Source organism: Erpetoichthys calabaricus, chromosome 14 (genome assembly GCF_900747795.2).
Source record: "Erpetoichthys calabaricus chromosome 14, fErpCal1.3, whole genome shotgun sequence".
NCBI lineage: Eukaryota > Metazoa > Chordata > Cladistia > Polypteriformes > Polypteridae > Erpetoichthys > Erpetoichthys calabaricus.
The window spans coordinates 89,963,219-89,980,792 of NC_041407.2; the positions used below are offsets into that span (position 1 = coordinate 89,963,219).

Genomic DNA, 17,574 nt, shown 5'->3' on the forward strand with positions numbered 1-17,574 from the left:
AAACAAAACTAGTATGGGAGGCAATGCCAGCTTTAGGGCACGAAACTCGAACAATCAATACAGAAGCCTCATGGGTTTCAGAATTTAAATTAAGGCTTTAAGCTAATTATTTTAGCAAAGCATTACTTAAGCAGGAACGAATTAGGTTTTTCCAAACTGCCCCCCTTCTGTTAATTTTAAATTAATCACAGTAATCTCTTATAATTTATCTTTTGGGTTTTCCTTTTTTGTTCAAACTCTGAAGTGATACTTCGCCTGCCTTTTCCAAATGTCTTCTATTTGAATGAAATTGTCATATGCAACTATGGAATTGCCTTTCAGATTTAGTTGATATAGTACGTTTATAATCTGGATTTAAAAACCACCCTACACACACACATATAATATTGTACATATTACAGGATATTCCTCTGTTCATGTTCAACACTGTGTTTGTGAGTGTTTCATCCTCCACAGTACATCTCTACATACAGTATAGTGTGCACTGGGTTCATAAGTAAGTGTGCTTAATAAGAATACATTGAAATGTAACATATCAGCAAGTCTCCAACAGTATGGATTAAAAAAATAATTAACCGTTTTAGAATGACAAATCCAAAGTCTAGACCAAAATCAGACGGAAATGTTAGACCTGAAAGGATATCTCATGTTAAAAAAAACCCCCAACATTAGATGTTACATGTTGCCTTAGAGGAATATGCAAATGCACCCTCACAGCACAACAAGATATAGAGCAGCAATTTTAGTAAGTGTTTAAGAGACTGTGCATCTAAAGGTACTGTAATCAAGTTAGACTTTTTAAACACATGACTGTTAGATGTAATAAGTGAAAGTACAATACTTTCAAATTGTATTACTTGCTCCAATTATTGCAAGGATCTGGATGAAGATCTGGTAACACTGTCAGAAATAGGCAAACATACAAAATACAAATAAATAAATAAGTCTATACACAGAATTATACACAAGTACAATTAGTTTTAATAGCACAATTTTGAGAACAGAGTTTAGTACAGTGCACATTTAAGCCAGCAAGATATTATTAACTTCTAGTCCAGAGGGGATGTCAAACTAAACAACTACAGTTGTCGCATTGCATCACCTTGATAGGAAATGTCGAGAATGGGACTCTCTGATGATTTCAACACAGACTCGCATTCCACAAAATCACCAGATGCAGTCATCAAATTTGACAACAACATCCCAAACTAGAAGTTGTGCAATGGGACACCAACTTAACCATAACAATGTGAATAATTTCTATCATCATACACTTACCAATGACACAGCAAGAGTAAATAGCCAGGCATAAATAAAGAAATAGTCTCCACCAATCTTGATAATATACAGCAGCAGAGAAGTGACTGGAAGGAGGATACACTGTGTAACCATAAATTTCTTAATGGCATCCTTCAGAAAGAATCCCAGGGTCTAAGAAAAAAAAACAAATTTAGGAGTGCAGCTCTGAAATGACACACAGTATCAGTTATGATACTTCACACTTTTAAAAAAAAAACATAGTATTTAATCGAACATCTATTCATGTAGCATAGTAATCCTATGGAGATTACGGTGTTAAGTTCACAATTATTAGGCAAATGGTATTCCTCACAATTCATTTTATTGTTGGACAAACATAATGCTTTCAGTTAATCCAAAATGTTACTTTACATAAAACCTGAATGATTAACAAAGGAAAAGTGAAAGGAAAAGTTTTCTTAGGAGAAAATACATGTGCTCAGTTATTAGGCAAATAAATTAGAAATCATTTATTCCCTATTCCCCCACTGATTTATTTTCAGGTTTTACAGTTAGCGTAACAAATAAGCAACACAAAATTACATAATTATCAAATAAAATTTTTGGCCTATCAAAAATATTCAGTGACCAATATAGTCTCCCTTCTTTTCAATAACTGCCATGATGGGGGGCATCCACATAGTGTGTCAGCTTATTGATCTGTTCATAGCAATCTTTTGCTGAAGTTGCAGCCACAACCTCCCAAATGCTGTTCTAAGAGATTAATTGTCTTTTCTCAATGTAAATCTCATGTTTGAGAAGGGCCCACAAGTTCTCAACAGGATTTAAGCTAAGTGAGGAAAGGGGTCGAGTCATTATTTGGTAATCTTTTGAGTCCTTTGCTGGCTAGCAAAGCAGTGGAGTACTAGGATGCATGTGATGGAGAACTGTGTATTATAAAGATCAAGGCCTTCTTTAATGCTGTAGATTTCTGCCTGTACCACTGCAAAAAGAAAGTACCTTCCAGAAACAGGCAATAAGTTTGGCGGGTTATTTTCAATCGATCTTCAACCTAAAAATGTCAAACTAGCTCATTCTTAATAATAACAGCCCATACCAGTACCCTCCCCCTATACCAGTGGCACCTGACTCAAACTGGTGCCCTGTGTACATTAGTGATCCAGCCAAGTGGCCAACCGTATGGTCCATCAAAAGTCACTCTCATTTTCTCTGTCCAAAGAACTTTTGAAAAATAAGTCTTCAGGTATTTATCGGCCCAGGCTTGACACTTCAACTTTAGAATCTTATTTAGTGGTGGTTGTGTTTCAGCCTTCTTTACTTTCACCGTGTCTCTGATCACATGACACTCAGTACTTCTGGATACTCCAGGTAAGTTGCAGTTCTGGGATAGAGTGGCACTGGACACAAATGGGTTCCTGGTAGCTTCATGTTTTATTCTTCTGAAGTCTCAGTTATTTTACACCTTTTCTTCTCCGCATGTTTTTTTTTTTTTTTAAATCCTGCTGATTATTCACAGCAAAATATTTAACTGGCCAGTAGCCATGCTTAATTTGTTTAGCAATTTCCAGAATGTTGCTTCTGTCTTAAAGGCATTTTGCAATATTTTATTTTTCAGCGTCTGTTAAATCACTTTTTCAGTCCATTTCACCTTAAGTATTGAAGTTCCCTAATAATAATTCACACCTTAATATAAGGAGTTAATCACTTTAAGCCACATGTTCTCACATTAAATGATTACATATCACCTGTAAATGATGACATCCAATAAGCATTCAAGGTTATATGGCTTACAGCTGAAAAATTTGCAAAGAAATAAAGATAACGTCAGAATACTGACTTGCCTAATACAAGTCCTTCCTTTGCATGGTCTGTAAGTTGCATGAATTACTTGATGCCTCTAGTTTTTATTCACTTGATAAAGTTTAAAATCAGAACATTTTTCAAGGGTACTGTAATAATTCATTACATTTATATAGCGCTTTTCTCAGTACTCAAAGCGCTATCCACACAGGGAGGAACCGGGAAGCGAACCCACAATCTTCCACAGTCTCCTTACTGCAAAGCAGCAGCACTACCATCGCGCCACCTGTGAGGACTATCTTACATACATCTATGTTAATATGTTTACCTCTTTTTTCACTTTGATTATGATAAATTATAAAAGTCAATTCTGTCAGAAACATCTCTAAGGTAGAGCTTAACAAAAAAGGATTCCAGTCAGTCATGGGCTCATTATATAAAGCTGCAAAAAAATGTTATTTAAGATTATAACAACATTCTCTAAGCCACTTAATACTTAGTTTTGAGGTATTTAAGATTATCATCAAATTCAAATAATAATCTATTTGCTGTACAGCCAACCCCGTATACTTTCAGTTATCAATTATCAACTGTATTTATCAATAGCACCTGATGATCCCGACTCTCTTGGTTCACCGACACAATGTCTTATTTGTGTTTCTGAATGGATGAGTAGTAATTTCCTCAAACTAAAGAAGAACTGCATTGGGCTGGCACCCTGCCTGGGGTTTGCTTCTTGCCTTGCACCCTGTGTTGACTGGGATTGGCTCCAGCTGACCCCCGTGACCCTGTGTTAAGATATACAGTAGACCCCTGTACAGCAGTTCAGAGTTTGTGGCCTCAGCCATTCGCGGATTTTTCCTTAGAACCTATCTAATAATTGTTAGCGGAAACTGCAAATATCCTCCGCAATTTTTATGGCTTTTATCGTGGCAATACTGCACTGTACAGACACCAGGAAGCAACTGTATTGGAAAACGCGTCTTGGGATGGTGAAAATAGCCAATAGAATTTGAAACTAACTCAGCGCAGCTTTTAAAAGGGGGCCGGTGACCAAAAGCAAAAAAAAAAAAAAGTTTTGTAATTTGTGTTCCTGTCTTCCTGCCTTCTGTTGGGTTACCTGTACTTATTTGTTTTGTCCTGGATCGTTTTGTGCGTCTGAATTGTCTGCCTGTGTACATGAGGACTGTAAGTGGATTCATGGCCATCCTGCAAAGAAAGGAACGCTCCTGAACCCGTCCACCCGTCTTCACCATTTCAGGAACTAGCAGTAGGACTATCTTTACATTCCCATTCAACATGCGGATCTCTGGATTATCTGTTTTCATCATTACATTTCATCCGTTGTTGTTTTTCATGATTTACTGAGTGTGTTTGTGTTTTGTTGTATTTAATGTGTAATCACCGTAAGGGGAACTGGGGTAGTATTGTTGTTTTCATTTATTTCAATTACATTCTTAATTTGCTGTTTGATTACCGGTTTGTTTTGTTTTTGTCTCTGCTTGTGAATGCGTGCGGGTCCAGCCAAGGTTGGGTGTGTCCCTGGAATCTCCACCATAAAAATAAATAAATCGGCGTCTTCTTGATGGTGTGAATCTTAGTGGCACCAGACCGCTTCAACGTTATTCATTTTTCCTTGCCGGTAATTGACTATGATGCATCCCCAGCTGAGTGTTCTTCAAAAAACCCTCTTAAAAACGCTGATAGACTACCTTCACATTGCTCCCTTACTTGCTGGGCTTACTTGCGGCTGCTGTGTCGCGTGATATGCTTCTCGCGCTACGCATACTTAAAAACCTGAACAGCATGTGTCCTTTTTGGCCGATTGCTTTGTTTCTCTCTCCTCCACCCAGGCATCCTCTGCTTCTGTTGCGGGTCCCACTCTCGTTATGCTCCCCTATGATGTTTGCCTATTCTTTTAATCAAAAAACTGACAGTATACTGAGCTCGTTTTACTTCTAAAAGAGACATGTTTGTTTGAAGTGTTTGAATGAAGTCCCTGTCTTTACAATCTCCTGCGATTCTGTGCAATTCTGTGACCCAAGCGTGACACCCTGCAGCCTCACTGTCTCTGGGATTGAGCCACTGCACTAAAGCCTGCCAGCATCAGCGCTTACCTCAGTGTGCTTGCATGCAGCCAGTTCAAGCGCAGTTAGCTCACGTCAGTTACACCTTGTTCCAGTAGGTTTTTTTTTTTTTTTTTTTTTTTTTTTTTTTTTTTAAGTTTTTACAGTTTATTAGCAGTGTGTAAAATGATCAGTGTTGCAGTAATTGTGATGATCTTTGCATGAAAAAAGTGTTCCATTAAAATTTATCTTTTTCTTTGTGAATTGTGACGTTTACTTGAAGTGCAGCAACAGTATTTGGCGTCCAGGGAATGCATTAAACCCCAAGTATGCGTCAGTTTAAGAGTTAAAGCCCCAAGATGCCGCCGAAAGGCCCTGCACCTTTCTAAAGCTTCTGGCAATGAAAACGCGCTTGCATGAATTACAGTACATGTAGCGGTAACATCGGTATTTTACATTCTAGCACTGCAGGAGACATAGCAGTACAGTACTATGCAGTATATGGGTTTACCTTTACATTCTTTTTTTTAGGTAATGTATTAAGCGGAGTTTGAAATTAAAGTGTTTTGGGGGCATATTTAGGGTTTAAACTATTAAAATAGGCATTTTTTTTAACCACATTCAAAATTCGCGGGTGCTCTAGGAAAGTAACCCCCACAAATTTTGGGGGTGTACTGTAGCGGGTTGGATAATGAATGGATGGATAAATAAATAAGGAGAAAACAGAAATCTTAGTAATTAGCAAAAATGGATATAATGAAGGTATTAGAAATAAACTTGATTCATTAGGCTTGAAAGTTAAGACAGAGGTGAAGAATGTAGGGGTAATTATTGACTTTGACCTAAATTTTAAATAACATTAAATCAGAATACTAGGACAGCATTTTTTCACTTAATATAGCAAAAATTAGACACCTTATAACATTGCAAGATGCTAAAAAATGAGTTTTTGTTTTTAGTCGACTAGATTACTGCAACGCACTTCTCTCAAGACTACCCAAAAAAGACATCAATCGACTGCAACGAGTGCAGAATGCAGCTGCCAAAATCTTAACTAGAAAAAAAGGAAAATCCGAGCACATCTGTCCAGTTTTGATGTCACTACATTGGTTACCCATGTCATTTAGAATTGACTTTAAAATACTGCTTATGGTTTACAAAGCCTTAAATAATCTCACTCTATCCTGTATTTCGGAATGCTTTCACCTTACACTCCAAATCGTAACCTTAGATCTTCAAATGAGTGACTGCTTAGAATTCCAAGAGCTAAACTTATAAGAAGTGGTGAGACGGCCTTCTGCTGTTATGCACCTAAAATCTGGCATAGCTTACCGACAGAAATTTGCCAGGCTAATATGGTGGAGCACTTTAAAAAAAATGGCTAAAAACCCATTACTTTAACATGGCTTTCTCATAGCTTCATTTTAGTGTAATGCTGATATTCTGTATATGGATTTAATTATCATTTTTTAAGTCTCCAAAATCAGTACTAACCCCTCCTTTCTCTGCTGCTCTCTTTCTGAGATCATCACTACCACTCGATCAAAGCACTGTGCAGTCCCTACATTGATGGATTGAAGGCCAGATATCCACATGACCATCATCATCTAATTCTTCCATGTGAAGCCTGAAAGCCATGAGGACTGATTGAGATCATTAATGTTGGGTAGAATGCCTAGTGGGGTCTGGGCAGTCTCACCGCCTTTGTTACCCCTGCAGATTGTTTTTTTTTTATCTCCAGCCATCTGGTGTTTTTTTTTTTTTTTTTCTGTCCAACCCTGGCCATAGGACCTTACTTTATTCTTTGTTAATTAGCATTGCCAAATTTTTATATTTTTTTCTTTATCTTGTAAAGCACTATAAGCTACATAATTTCTATGAAAACGTGCCATACAATTAAATGTTGTTGTTGTTGTTCACCAGGAGGGTAGTAAATAAATAAAAAAAAACTCATAACAAAATAGTGCTACTTCAGTTAAAAGAATAAGTGAACATTTGCAATTGGAAACAGATACCTGTAGTGTCAGTCTTGGAAATGCTATGTATACAAGCAGTAAATACATTACTGGTGGGGGTGAGGGCTGAAACTGGACATGTTTTATTTGCATTTAGAATCCTGACAAAGGCTCAGTTCAAGATAGGTGTTCATGGGTCCAGGAAAATGCAAAGGTACATGTAGATGGGATCAACACCTCTAACCCACAGAATACACAGAGTGTTTTAGTTTTGTCAGTGGCCCAAGATATTCAGCCCTAACTGTGAAACAAAGAGGCTTTGATTAGTTCAGATTGTGATGAAAACCTTCTGAAAATTCCCCGAGTACACAATCTGCCTGGTATTATGAATTAACCAGCAGCCCATTCTGAGTAAAGGCAGAATACTATCATATACGCAAATTCCTTTTTTTCTTTTTTAAAAAAAAAAACAGCGGTGATGAAGTGTCTCTTACCTGTTCTGGTTAGTGTTACAAGTGAATAGTTTCTGGGATCTACAGTACTTAAGAAAAGTATCTTGCCATTGCAAAAATATGAGTGAGAAAACAGTTGCTAGAAAGGTGATAAGAAAAGTCACACAAAGTAAAATGAGCTATTGTCAGGTCCATAAGTATTTGGACACCATTGTCATAATTTTGGCCTTGTACACCACCACAATAGCTTTGAAACAAAGCAATAAAGATGAGACTGAAGTATAGACTTTCATTTTTAATTCAAGGGGTTTAACAAAAATATTGTATGAGCAGTTTAGAAAAGAGATTTTAATACATTGTCACCCTATTTTCATGGGCTCAAAAGTATGTGAACAAACTAACAATCATAAATGCAATGATCATTTTTCAATATTTGGTTGAAAAACATTTAAAGCCAATGACTGCCTGAAGTCTGGAACCCAAAGCCATCTCCAAGTGCTGGTTTTGCACCCAAGTGATACTTTGCCAGGCCTTTACTGCAGCGGTTTTCAGTTGCTGCTTGTTCATTGGACATTCTGACATCAGTTTTGTCTTCAGCAAGTGAAACTGACTCATTGCCCATCTGAACTGTGAAGTGTCGTCCTATCAAGTTTTGCAGCAGACAGTATAGTTTTATTTATCCTGCTGCTTCTGCCAGTAGTCATATTATTAATAAACACCAGTGACTGACTTCCATTCGTAGCCATGCTTGATCATAGCATAACACTGCCTCCACCACATTTCACAAATGATGTGGTATTCGTCGGATCAAGAGACATTTTTTTCTCTTGTCCATGCTCTTCTTTTTCCAACATTCTTGTATATACTGATCTTAGTTTCCTTTGTCTGAAGAAAACTGCTCCAGAATTGGACAGGGTTTTAAAAAATGTTTTCTGACAAAAGTCTAATGTGTCCTTCCTATGCCTGAGCTTTACCAGTGTTTGCAACTTGTGGTAAACCCTCTGTCTTTACTTTCATGAAGTCTTCTCTTGATTGTAGACTTTGGCAATGATAGGTCTACCTCACAGAGGGTGTTCTTGGTTTGGCTAAATGTTGTGAAGGGGTTCTTTTTCACCAAGGACAGAACTCTGCAATCACCCAGAACACTTGTCTTCTGTGGTTTTCCAGACGTTTTGTTGCCGAGTTCACCAGTGTCTTTCTCCTTTTTAAAAATGTGCCAAATGGTTGATTTGACCACTCTACTGGTGTTTCTGCTATCTCGCTAAAAGGTTTGTTTTGTTTTCTCAATCTAATGATAGCCTGTTTTTACTTGCACGGACAGCTCTTTGGACCTCATATTGAGAGTTCACAGTGAACTTCCAAATGCATGCTCCACACTTGTAAAGGTCTGGTATTGATTCCCTGATTAATAGGGAACGAAATAATGAGGGACATGCTCACACCTAGCTTTGGAACAGCTTGTCAGTCAAATGTCTAAATACTTTTGAGCCCCTGGAAAGTGGGGTACGGCTATGCAGAAAAATGTCTGTCATTCCGAAATGGCCCATACAATATTTTTGATAAACACCTTAAAGTCTACACTTCACACAATGGTTGCTTTATTTTAAATCCATTGATTTGATCCATTGTGTCATAGTCCAAATACTTATGGACCTGCCTGTATATGCTACTTCTACAGATGTTTTTAAAATGTATGCAGTAGACTTAAAATGGTGAAATAATAAAGAAAGCCTGTGCTGAAATGCATAATTTCACTCAGTACAATTAATATTTTCTCCAGAAAACATTGTAATAAATAGATATTTAAAAGTGATTTAAGACTACCTATGGTAGTGCCAATGTTATCATTTTGATTGGAACATCATGTATTATTCAATTCATTTTACCTGCTGGTTGAAACCATGCTTCTCCTCAATAACAAATGTACTGTAAATGCTCCAGGGCAAACCAGTCAAGGCACTGAAGACAGTGGCAAGCAGCAAAAACACTAGAGATTGTGTAATCTGGAAAGAAAACAATGTCAAGGATCAAGAAACAATATGCAGAGTTTGACGATAAGGATAGATCAATGAATGACCATGGTCAAGTACAGAAAAAAATGCAGACACACACACCAATGAGGTAATAATTTTTGTAACATTAATTTTACAAATTTAAAAAGTATTGCATATGATATGCTACAGATCATAATCAGTAAAGACTTATCAAAGTCTAAAACCAACAGTTTTGCAAAAATATAAAAACTGGCTTCTCTTGTAAAGCATCACAAAGGAAAACAGATAAAACAGTGACTATTTTAAATGTCCAATAGACTCCTTACTACAAAACTATGAAATAAATAAAATCATGTCTTTTAGTGTACAATATGGGTTGGGGGTTTGGGGGATTCTGGGCCAAGGCATAAATGACATTTAAACAAAGGTTTTCAAAACAAATTAACATTTAAAGGCAACACATTTGTTTCAAACATTGTTTAAAATATATTTCCATTACATGGTTTGTCTTAGATTTTAAATATTTTTGCATTTCTGTATTTGGTATTCTCAGTTTAAATTTCCATATACTCATACACAATATCTTCTGCTTCAGCCCCCTCCACTACCCCTACTGCTTCTTCATAGTTTGGTGTCCTTACCTCATATTCCGGTCCAAAGTTTGCATTACCTATCAAAATGCCTGAGATTTTCCACAGAAAAGGAATACCTCCAAGGACTAGAATAAGCTGTAAAAATCACAATACAAAATAAATGTAATACAGTCAAATAAAAATTGAAAATACAGAAAGTATTGTATATGCTGAAACACTAATGTGCAACTCTGGTTCTTATTTGAACAATTCTGTACAATGGAGTTAAATGTGACATGAAACAAATAGCTGATTTGAATTAACTAAAAAAAAATCTTTTCATGTTTACTTTGGAGACAGTAGCAATAACCACAATCATCTGGACTAGCAGTGCTCACTTTTTTTTTATAAAAAGTGAATGGCCTACAAAAAAAAAAGTATAGGAACATGAAATAGCAGAATTTTTATTTGACACAGAAATCTAAACAAAACTGACCAACCAGGATTGAACACAACTGATCTTGAGCTAATCTAGAATGAATTACAGTAGTGCCTTAGAATGATTAATTGTATAATGAAACTGTGTAGATTAATAAACAAACAAGCTTAACATTTCAGTGAGGAGGTACAGATTCACACTGAGATTATGAAACTAAAAAGGCCAAATACAATTATGGTTAAACTTGTTAAACAAACCATTCACATACTGTATGCTGCTCTTCCCATGCGTGGCCCTGATTGGCCACAATCGATAATTTACAAAAGCTGAGTCATGCCAGTTCAGATTTCAAAAGAGGCTGTTAACACAACAACAACAAAAAAAGAACTGTAGGTGTATTCCAATAGCATTTGCATGTATGTGGAAAAAAAAACTGTTATATGAAGGAAAAGCTGACATTCAATTGTAAAAGCATGGCTGTTTTACTAGGGCCCTGTGATTTCCACGATGCAGAAAACACAGCCGCAATCACAGAATTAACGCATAAAATGGATTTTAGATTTAAAAACGGATAGAATAATCTGTAGTTCTATCATTCAGATACTGTTTTTTAGTTTGTTGTTTTTCAAGCAAACGCAATTATTGTAGAAACTCATTTGTGCCTCTATCTGTAAGTCTGCGTGTTTCCTGTCTGTTTTCTCGTTAATGGCATGTGAATCAGCTGGCTGCACGAGACAGAAATACCGAAGTGAGCAGCATCAGATACTGTAACTATGTCGAAAAAACATGACCTTAACTGTAAAATTGAGGGCACAAATATCCCGGCGACTTTTACGAATCTGGACAACAACTTTTCTGCAAGTTTTGCCAGCATACCATAGTAACGTTTTAAAAATTAACAGCGATGTTTCTGGATTTAATAAATGTTTTGTCTCGCGGTGACGAGGCATGCAAGATCCACCTTTGACTCTTCCGTTATAAACACAGCACCTTTAAACCTGGGCAGAAGAGCTGCAGGCTTCTCCTCAGATGCAATGAGCCATTAAAAGCAGGTCTCGCTTTCTTTTTTTCCTGTTTAATTCCCAAATTTAGCATTTTGCAGATTAGTTCGCTTTTGTTTTGTAATTATTTTAGTATATGCAGTAGATGAAGATACAGATGCAATGATGCACATTTTCAATCTGTAAACATTTAAGGTTTGAGAATCATCAGAAATAATTTACATAAATACAGTTACAGGTACTGAAGACCAGTACTTTTTTGGCAGATGTTCTCTTTATGGAGAGCGGCAACTTGTCCACCTTTTCACAGGCAGCACTTCAATCCCTTCAAAACAACCAACTGAATCTTAATGACATTTTAGCAGTGGTTACAGACAATGCATCATACTGTCTGAAAGCAAGCATACCAGGAATTTTTAAAAGGGGTTCTGCCTAACAGTGTACTGTGTCATGTCATCAGTTTGGTAGGACAGACCCAGGTCAGCACAGTAAATACTTTAGTGAGGCTGCACCACTAGTGATGTGGAGAAAAGTCTGCCTTCTTAAAGAAATCTGCCAGAAACCCCCGAGGCAGGGAACACCAGGTGGAATAGCTGTTTCAAATCAGTAGGGTACCGCGCTGAACATATTCACCTCTACAAAAAGTTCTTCCAGGCTGAGAACACATTAGCTCAGGCTGTAACAAATATCCGAGACCTTAAAGTGAAGTTAACCTTCATCTCAGAAGGATGCATCAAACTAGTAACAGCTCTTACAATTCTGAACGGCACTCGCTGTCCTATTGCAGTCTCAGCATACAGCATCATGGAGGATCTGGGCTCCTATCTGATGAATGGAATTGCAAAATAAGGTTCGGTTGTGCCAGTGTGCCGTTTCATTAAAAAGGAATGTAAAGTGCCATTTCATTATTGTTTATTTTGTTGTAGCTGTTGCAACTTACATTTATAAAAAAGAAAGAAAAAAAAAAGGAATTTGTGAAAAATAAAACGGATTCCATAAGGCCCTATTTTACCCTGTACTAATTTTGGCATTATGATCCTCCAGACACACTATGCTGCAATACATGTGGTATTTTGCAGATCAATTCAATGATCAGCATTTTCATAATTTTAAATAGTTAGTTGGTAACTAAACTACAAAATAAGCACATTATCACAGCTTTCTGAACTAAGTCACAAAATAAATATAAAAAAAAAATAACTGGTGAATGTAACTTAAAAGTAAATAAACCTACGGTAGTGCACTGATCTCACAAGCTGTACATTTAATAAATACATTAAATGTACATGTTCATTAGGGGATTGGAATGAAGCTGATTAAGATTTCTCTTGAAGACCACATACCCAGACTGCACTACTCACTATTCCAGTCTGTCTTTCTGGACATTATTAGTGTTGTTTTCATAAAATGTACGATAACACAAAATTGGTTGAAGTTAACAGTGCTAAAACAAACCAAATATGAATATGAATCCTAAACAAATAAATTACTAAAATGTATGAATTGTTCATTACACTTATCTAGAAAGAAAATGAGTGAATGAATATGTGATAAGATGGTTAACAAAAGCTTCTTTACTACAAGTTAAAAAAAGGGCACTACTCACTGTTCCTTCCACCTCTGAATACAGACCCGACCAAAAACCAAAGGAACTTTTGTCCAGCTGGTAAAGTCGCGACTTCTCAAAAGTTTCAGCATCCATTATCTTGCCCAGCTCTGTTGGTACTTGAACGGTGGATTGATAGATTTTTCTCTAAAGAAATAGCAAGAACCTTGTCAATATTGTCAGATACCTGAACCTCTCTATATTTCTGAAGCAGTGTAAAGAATTATAATCTAGACTGAATTCCTGTCATATTTTTTAAAGTTATGCAGACAATTCCTTTGACTTTCAGCACACAGTGTTTTAGTGCCCGACACCCTTTGGTGTGCATTGTACAGAAAGAAAAGTATTGTTTAAGGCCAAGTGACAAATAAAATATTAATAATAATAATAATAAAATAAAATAAAATAAAATAATTCAAATAAAAAATGTTCTGGAACAATTAGCGCACATCAAAAACATGAAGTGAAAGCCTCATGAGACTGACATTTTTATACTGAAGACAGGACTCTTGACTAATGAATCAGAGGCAGGAGCAGCTCTTCAATCCTCTGAAGAGGCTTTAGTTTCATGTTTATGATGTTTGCCGATTACTAGGGAAACAACTATTTAACAATATTTCTGAAAAAAAGAGCATGCATTTTGCAAGTTCTGTGTATACGACTGAATAACTGACATGTGCATTATGCAACACATTTTTTTCCTTCCATAGACATTTTTCATTTGCCATTGTACAGCATCAGTCACTAATGGCTTTGAATATGTAAATCTTTTTTTCTCAATTCTGCATTAAACATATGAGATAAAAAATATTTCTTGGTCGTTGTAACAAAGTACATGGTGTAACATTAAAATATATATTATGATTTATGGGTGAAATATTCCTTAAAGGACATTTCCTACTGAGACAATGTCAAGAGTTATTCCCACTTGGTCTCAAGCAGAGGAGGCTGCATGGGGACCTAATTCAGGCCTTCAAAATTTTCAAAGACACTGATAAAACAGATCCAGTGGAATTCTCCCAACTTAAAAATGAATCACGTACTTGAGGACATCAGTGGAAATTAAAGGAAAGTGAATTAGGAGTGAACCCAGGAAGCACTTCTTTATTGAAGGAGTTGTAGGAATCTGGAAGAGTTGAAGCAGAAACCTTGACAACCTTCAAGAAAAATCTGGATGAGATAGTGAGGCAGGTCAGCTATCAGCTAAACAAACAAGCTTGTTCACCTGAATGGTCTCCCCCCGTTTGTCACATTTCTTTTATTATGATGTTTGGAATCTGAAGGGCTGCACAGGAAAAACTGCTTCTTCACACAACCAGCATCATGAGTTTGATCCCCATGCTATATTCACCATGTGGAATTTGCACTTTTCCTTGGTGTGCACTGGACGGGCAGTTTAGACTCCTTAGTAACTCAAAACTGATTCCAGTTTGAATGTTTACATTATTTACTTATTTGGCCGACGCCCTTATCCAAGGCGACTTACAACATTTATGATACAATTGGTTACATTTCTTTCAGTTTTCCAATTGGAGCAAGTGACTTGCTTGTGGTCACACAGTGGCAGTAGTGGGATTTGAACCCACAAGCTCAGGATTTGAAGTTCAAAGCCTTACCCACTACACCACACTGCCTGCTGTACACTTGGGCAGGCCATGTAATGGACCGTAGCTGTCCAGATAAGCTCCAGCCTCTCGTGATCCTGAATTGGATTTAGAAGATTTGAGAATATCACAGTATGGTGATGAATGTGAACAGAAATATACTGATAAATTCATGCATGGCTAATACAGGGTGTTTCTATTCAGTGTTATTTCAAAGTACATCTTCAAATGAGCTATTATATTTTAAAAATTTATTTAAAAAACTGCACAGGTAAATAATATCCAAGTACACTGGTGAAAACTAAACAGACTTTCCAGCAATTAAGTTTCTTTGGTGTGTATGTATTTGTCTAATGACTCCATTCATTTTCATAATAACCAAATTCAGTCATTGCCTGGGAACTTACTGTGATGTGAAGTGAGCCACAGCCGGTCCCAACAAAACCAAGTGTAAGGGAGAGACAAAGCACCAGTACATAAAACGGCAGGTTAATTTTAGATTTTTATAAGGTTTTGAAAAAACATGCACTCTCCATCCAGATCAACCGATCCAACTCCACAATTTGAATACAGAATACTAAATCTGTTAGGTAGCATTACTGTACCAGACACTACACATTTACCATATTAATAACTAGATACAGTATGTATAAAAGAAATTGTTTGGCTCCCATAGCACTTTGATTTTCCCACAGGGTCAATACAATATGTAGCTGTCTGTGTTTAGAAGAGCTGTCCTGTACAACTATCGCTTCAGCTGTCCCCTGTAACCCTGAATTAGGCTAAGCCTGTCTGTGAACTAATGAACGGCACGGAGATCAGCACTGCTATTGTTGGAGAAAATCTTTTAAAAATCCTTTAGCATCTTGGACACTCGGGCTCTGAAGGTTTTTCTAACAGTGTTAAATAAGCAAGCATTGCCCTAAGAGATGCAGCTGTGATCAACCTGTCCATGAAAGGATGTCTCAAGGTTAACAACCTAACAATGGCGCTTTATACTGGATTTTGTCTGTCTGCTTTAAAGTGCGCAGACACCTCTTACCTTGAGCTTCAGCAACAAGAATATACAGTATTCCATTATTTAAGTTTATTTTTGACTATTCTCTATTAGCTTTTCAAGTAAATAGTCTTGCCTGTAATTTGCATGCTATGAGTTATGTGCTAAGGATGCTCTTGAACATTCATTTCTATAAAAGCTTTGTCGGAACAAAGAATTGTTAGCTTATCTGTGATTATAGTGCAAGAATAACGTCTTGCATGCGGTACTCCAGGAAGATCTTTTGTTAAATACATCTCTTACATACTTGCCGGAATCGTCAGTTGTCGCATATAACTTTGGACTTGAGAACTTTGGTGGGAGAACCAGGGGTCAAGTAGAATTTGGGGTCAAATATTGTTTCCCTGCCACTACCTCACAATTTCAATGGCTTCGGTCCCACGCCCTGCACGTTTTCTCGTTACTCACGTGGATTTTCTCAGGTTTACTAGCACTTCACAATTCCCTGTAAGAAGAAGATAAATTATGTTTCTAAACTTGCAGGAGGTGAGCGAGTGTGCACTGGCATGACTTCACATGCCTTCCATCCATCGCCAGCGGTGTTTTAAGATCGGGCCTCACCAGCCCGTCACGAATCACGCTACTTCAAAACCAAAATTGGTTTGGTAGTTGCTTTCACATTTTATTGAAAACTTACCGAAAATCAAATACACCCCAACGCCCTTCCTGTGATATTCTGCTGTATTAAACGTATCATTCCTTCCTTCGACAGCGCTTCAAAAGTTTCTCTTAATCATTTTCTAAGGCTTAACGACTAAAACCAAACGCCAAAAAAACCCACATCAGCGAAGCAGCAGCTAAAGGAAGTTCAAGTGGTGCTTTGTTAAATTGAAATTCACCTTACCTGTCTGTACGCGAGGTAGGCCTCCCATAGATATACAGTCCAAGAAAATACTAGCACCGAGTAAAATATCTTACTTTCAACAGAAAGTTCGGCTACTGCTGACAACATTTTCGGGGGAATATTTCACAAAAGCTTGCCAGTACTTGTGGTCATTAAAAGTAAGCAGCAAATTTCAACATGTGGCAAGGCACAAGGGAAAAATAAACATCGACTTGTCTTCCAGTATGTCTTAAATAAATAATTTTCTTTTAGAAGTTATATTATTTGTGTAATGCCAAGTTAAAGCAAGAACTGAACACCAGTTCCTCAAAACGATAGCTCACGGCACTGCCGGTAGACTACCACTGTGTCACTGCGTTTATTCTCCGGCACTTCCAAGCAGCCCGCTCACTTCAGTTCCTACTCCGTAGGACGGACAGACAACGTGGAGCGCTCCGCGGGAAAATAGCATCTCGACAGCACTTTCGGATCCAGCGTTGCCAGGTTCGCGGCTTTCACGTCCAGCTGGGTTATATATTTTTTTGATCGGCATTCACAGTAAAAAGGCTTCGGTGGGTTGTGGTTTTGGGGGATACAGTACGGTATTTTGGGCAAAATTTCAACCCCCCTCCTCCGCATTATTACCATATTTTTCATCCATCCAGGACCTTTCCTTCTGTTATTCGTCCTGGCATAGGTAGGCCTACTTTTTCACTGAAAATCTTAGAGAGGGATCTCCAGCGTTGCCTGATGGTACATTCCCATTCTGTCACCCATAAATATGCATCCTTCAACATCTGCAATAAGATGCTGCAGATGTTCTATCAGACGGTTGTGGCGAGCGACCTCTTCTACGCGGTGGTGTATCGGGGAGGCAGCATTATGAAGAAGGACGCCTCACGCCTGGACAAACTGGTGAGGAAAGCAGGCTGTATTGTAGGCATG

General features: G+C 37.4%; 1 protein-coding gene across 1 annotated transcript in view; it reads right to left on the reverse strand.

Moving 5' to 3' along the window:
* The window catches only part of zmpste24 (zinc metallopeptidase, STE24 homolog), a 28,616-nt gene extending 11,585 nt beyond the window's left edge, over positions 1 to 17,031 (reverse strand). Inside the window, exons 1-5 of the mRNA XM_028818710.2 lie at positions 16,651 to 17,031; positions 13,146 to 13,292; positions 10,169 to 10,255; positions 9,420 to 9,536; positions 1,279 to 1,431 (exon numbers count right to left, since the gene is read on the reverse strand). Of these exons, the coding sequence (XP_028674543.1) occupies positions 1,279 to 1,431; positions 9,420 to 9,536; positions 10,169 to 10,255; positions 13,146 to 13,292; positions 16,651 to 16,758 (612 nt within the window). The 5' untranslated portion in view covers positions 16,759 to 17,031. The remainder of the gene's footprint in view (positions 1 to 1,278; positions 1,432 to 9,419; positions 9,537 to 10,168; positions 10,256 to 13,145; positions 13,293 to 16,650) is intronic.
* Positions 17,032 to 17,574: the final 543 nt, after the last annotated feature.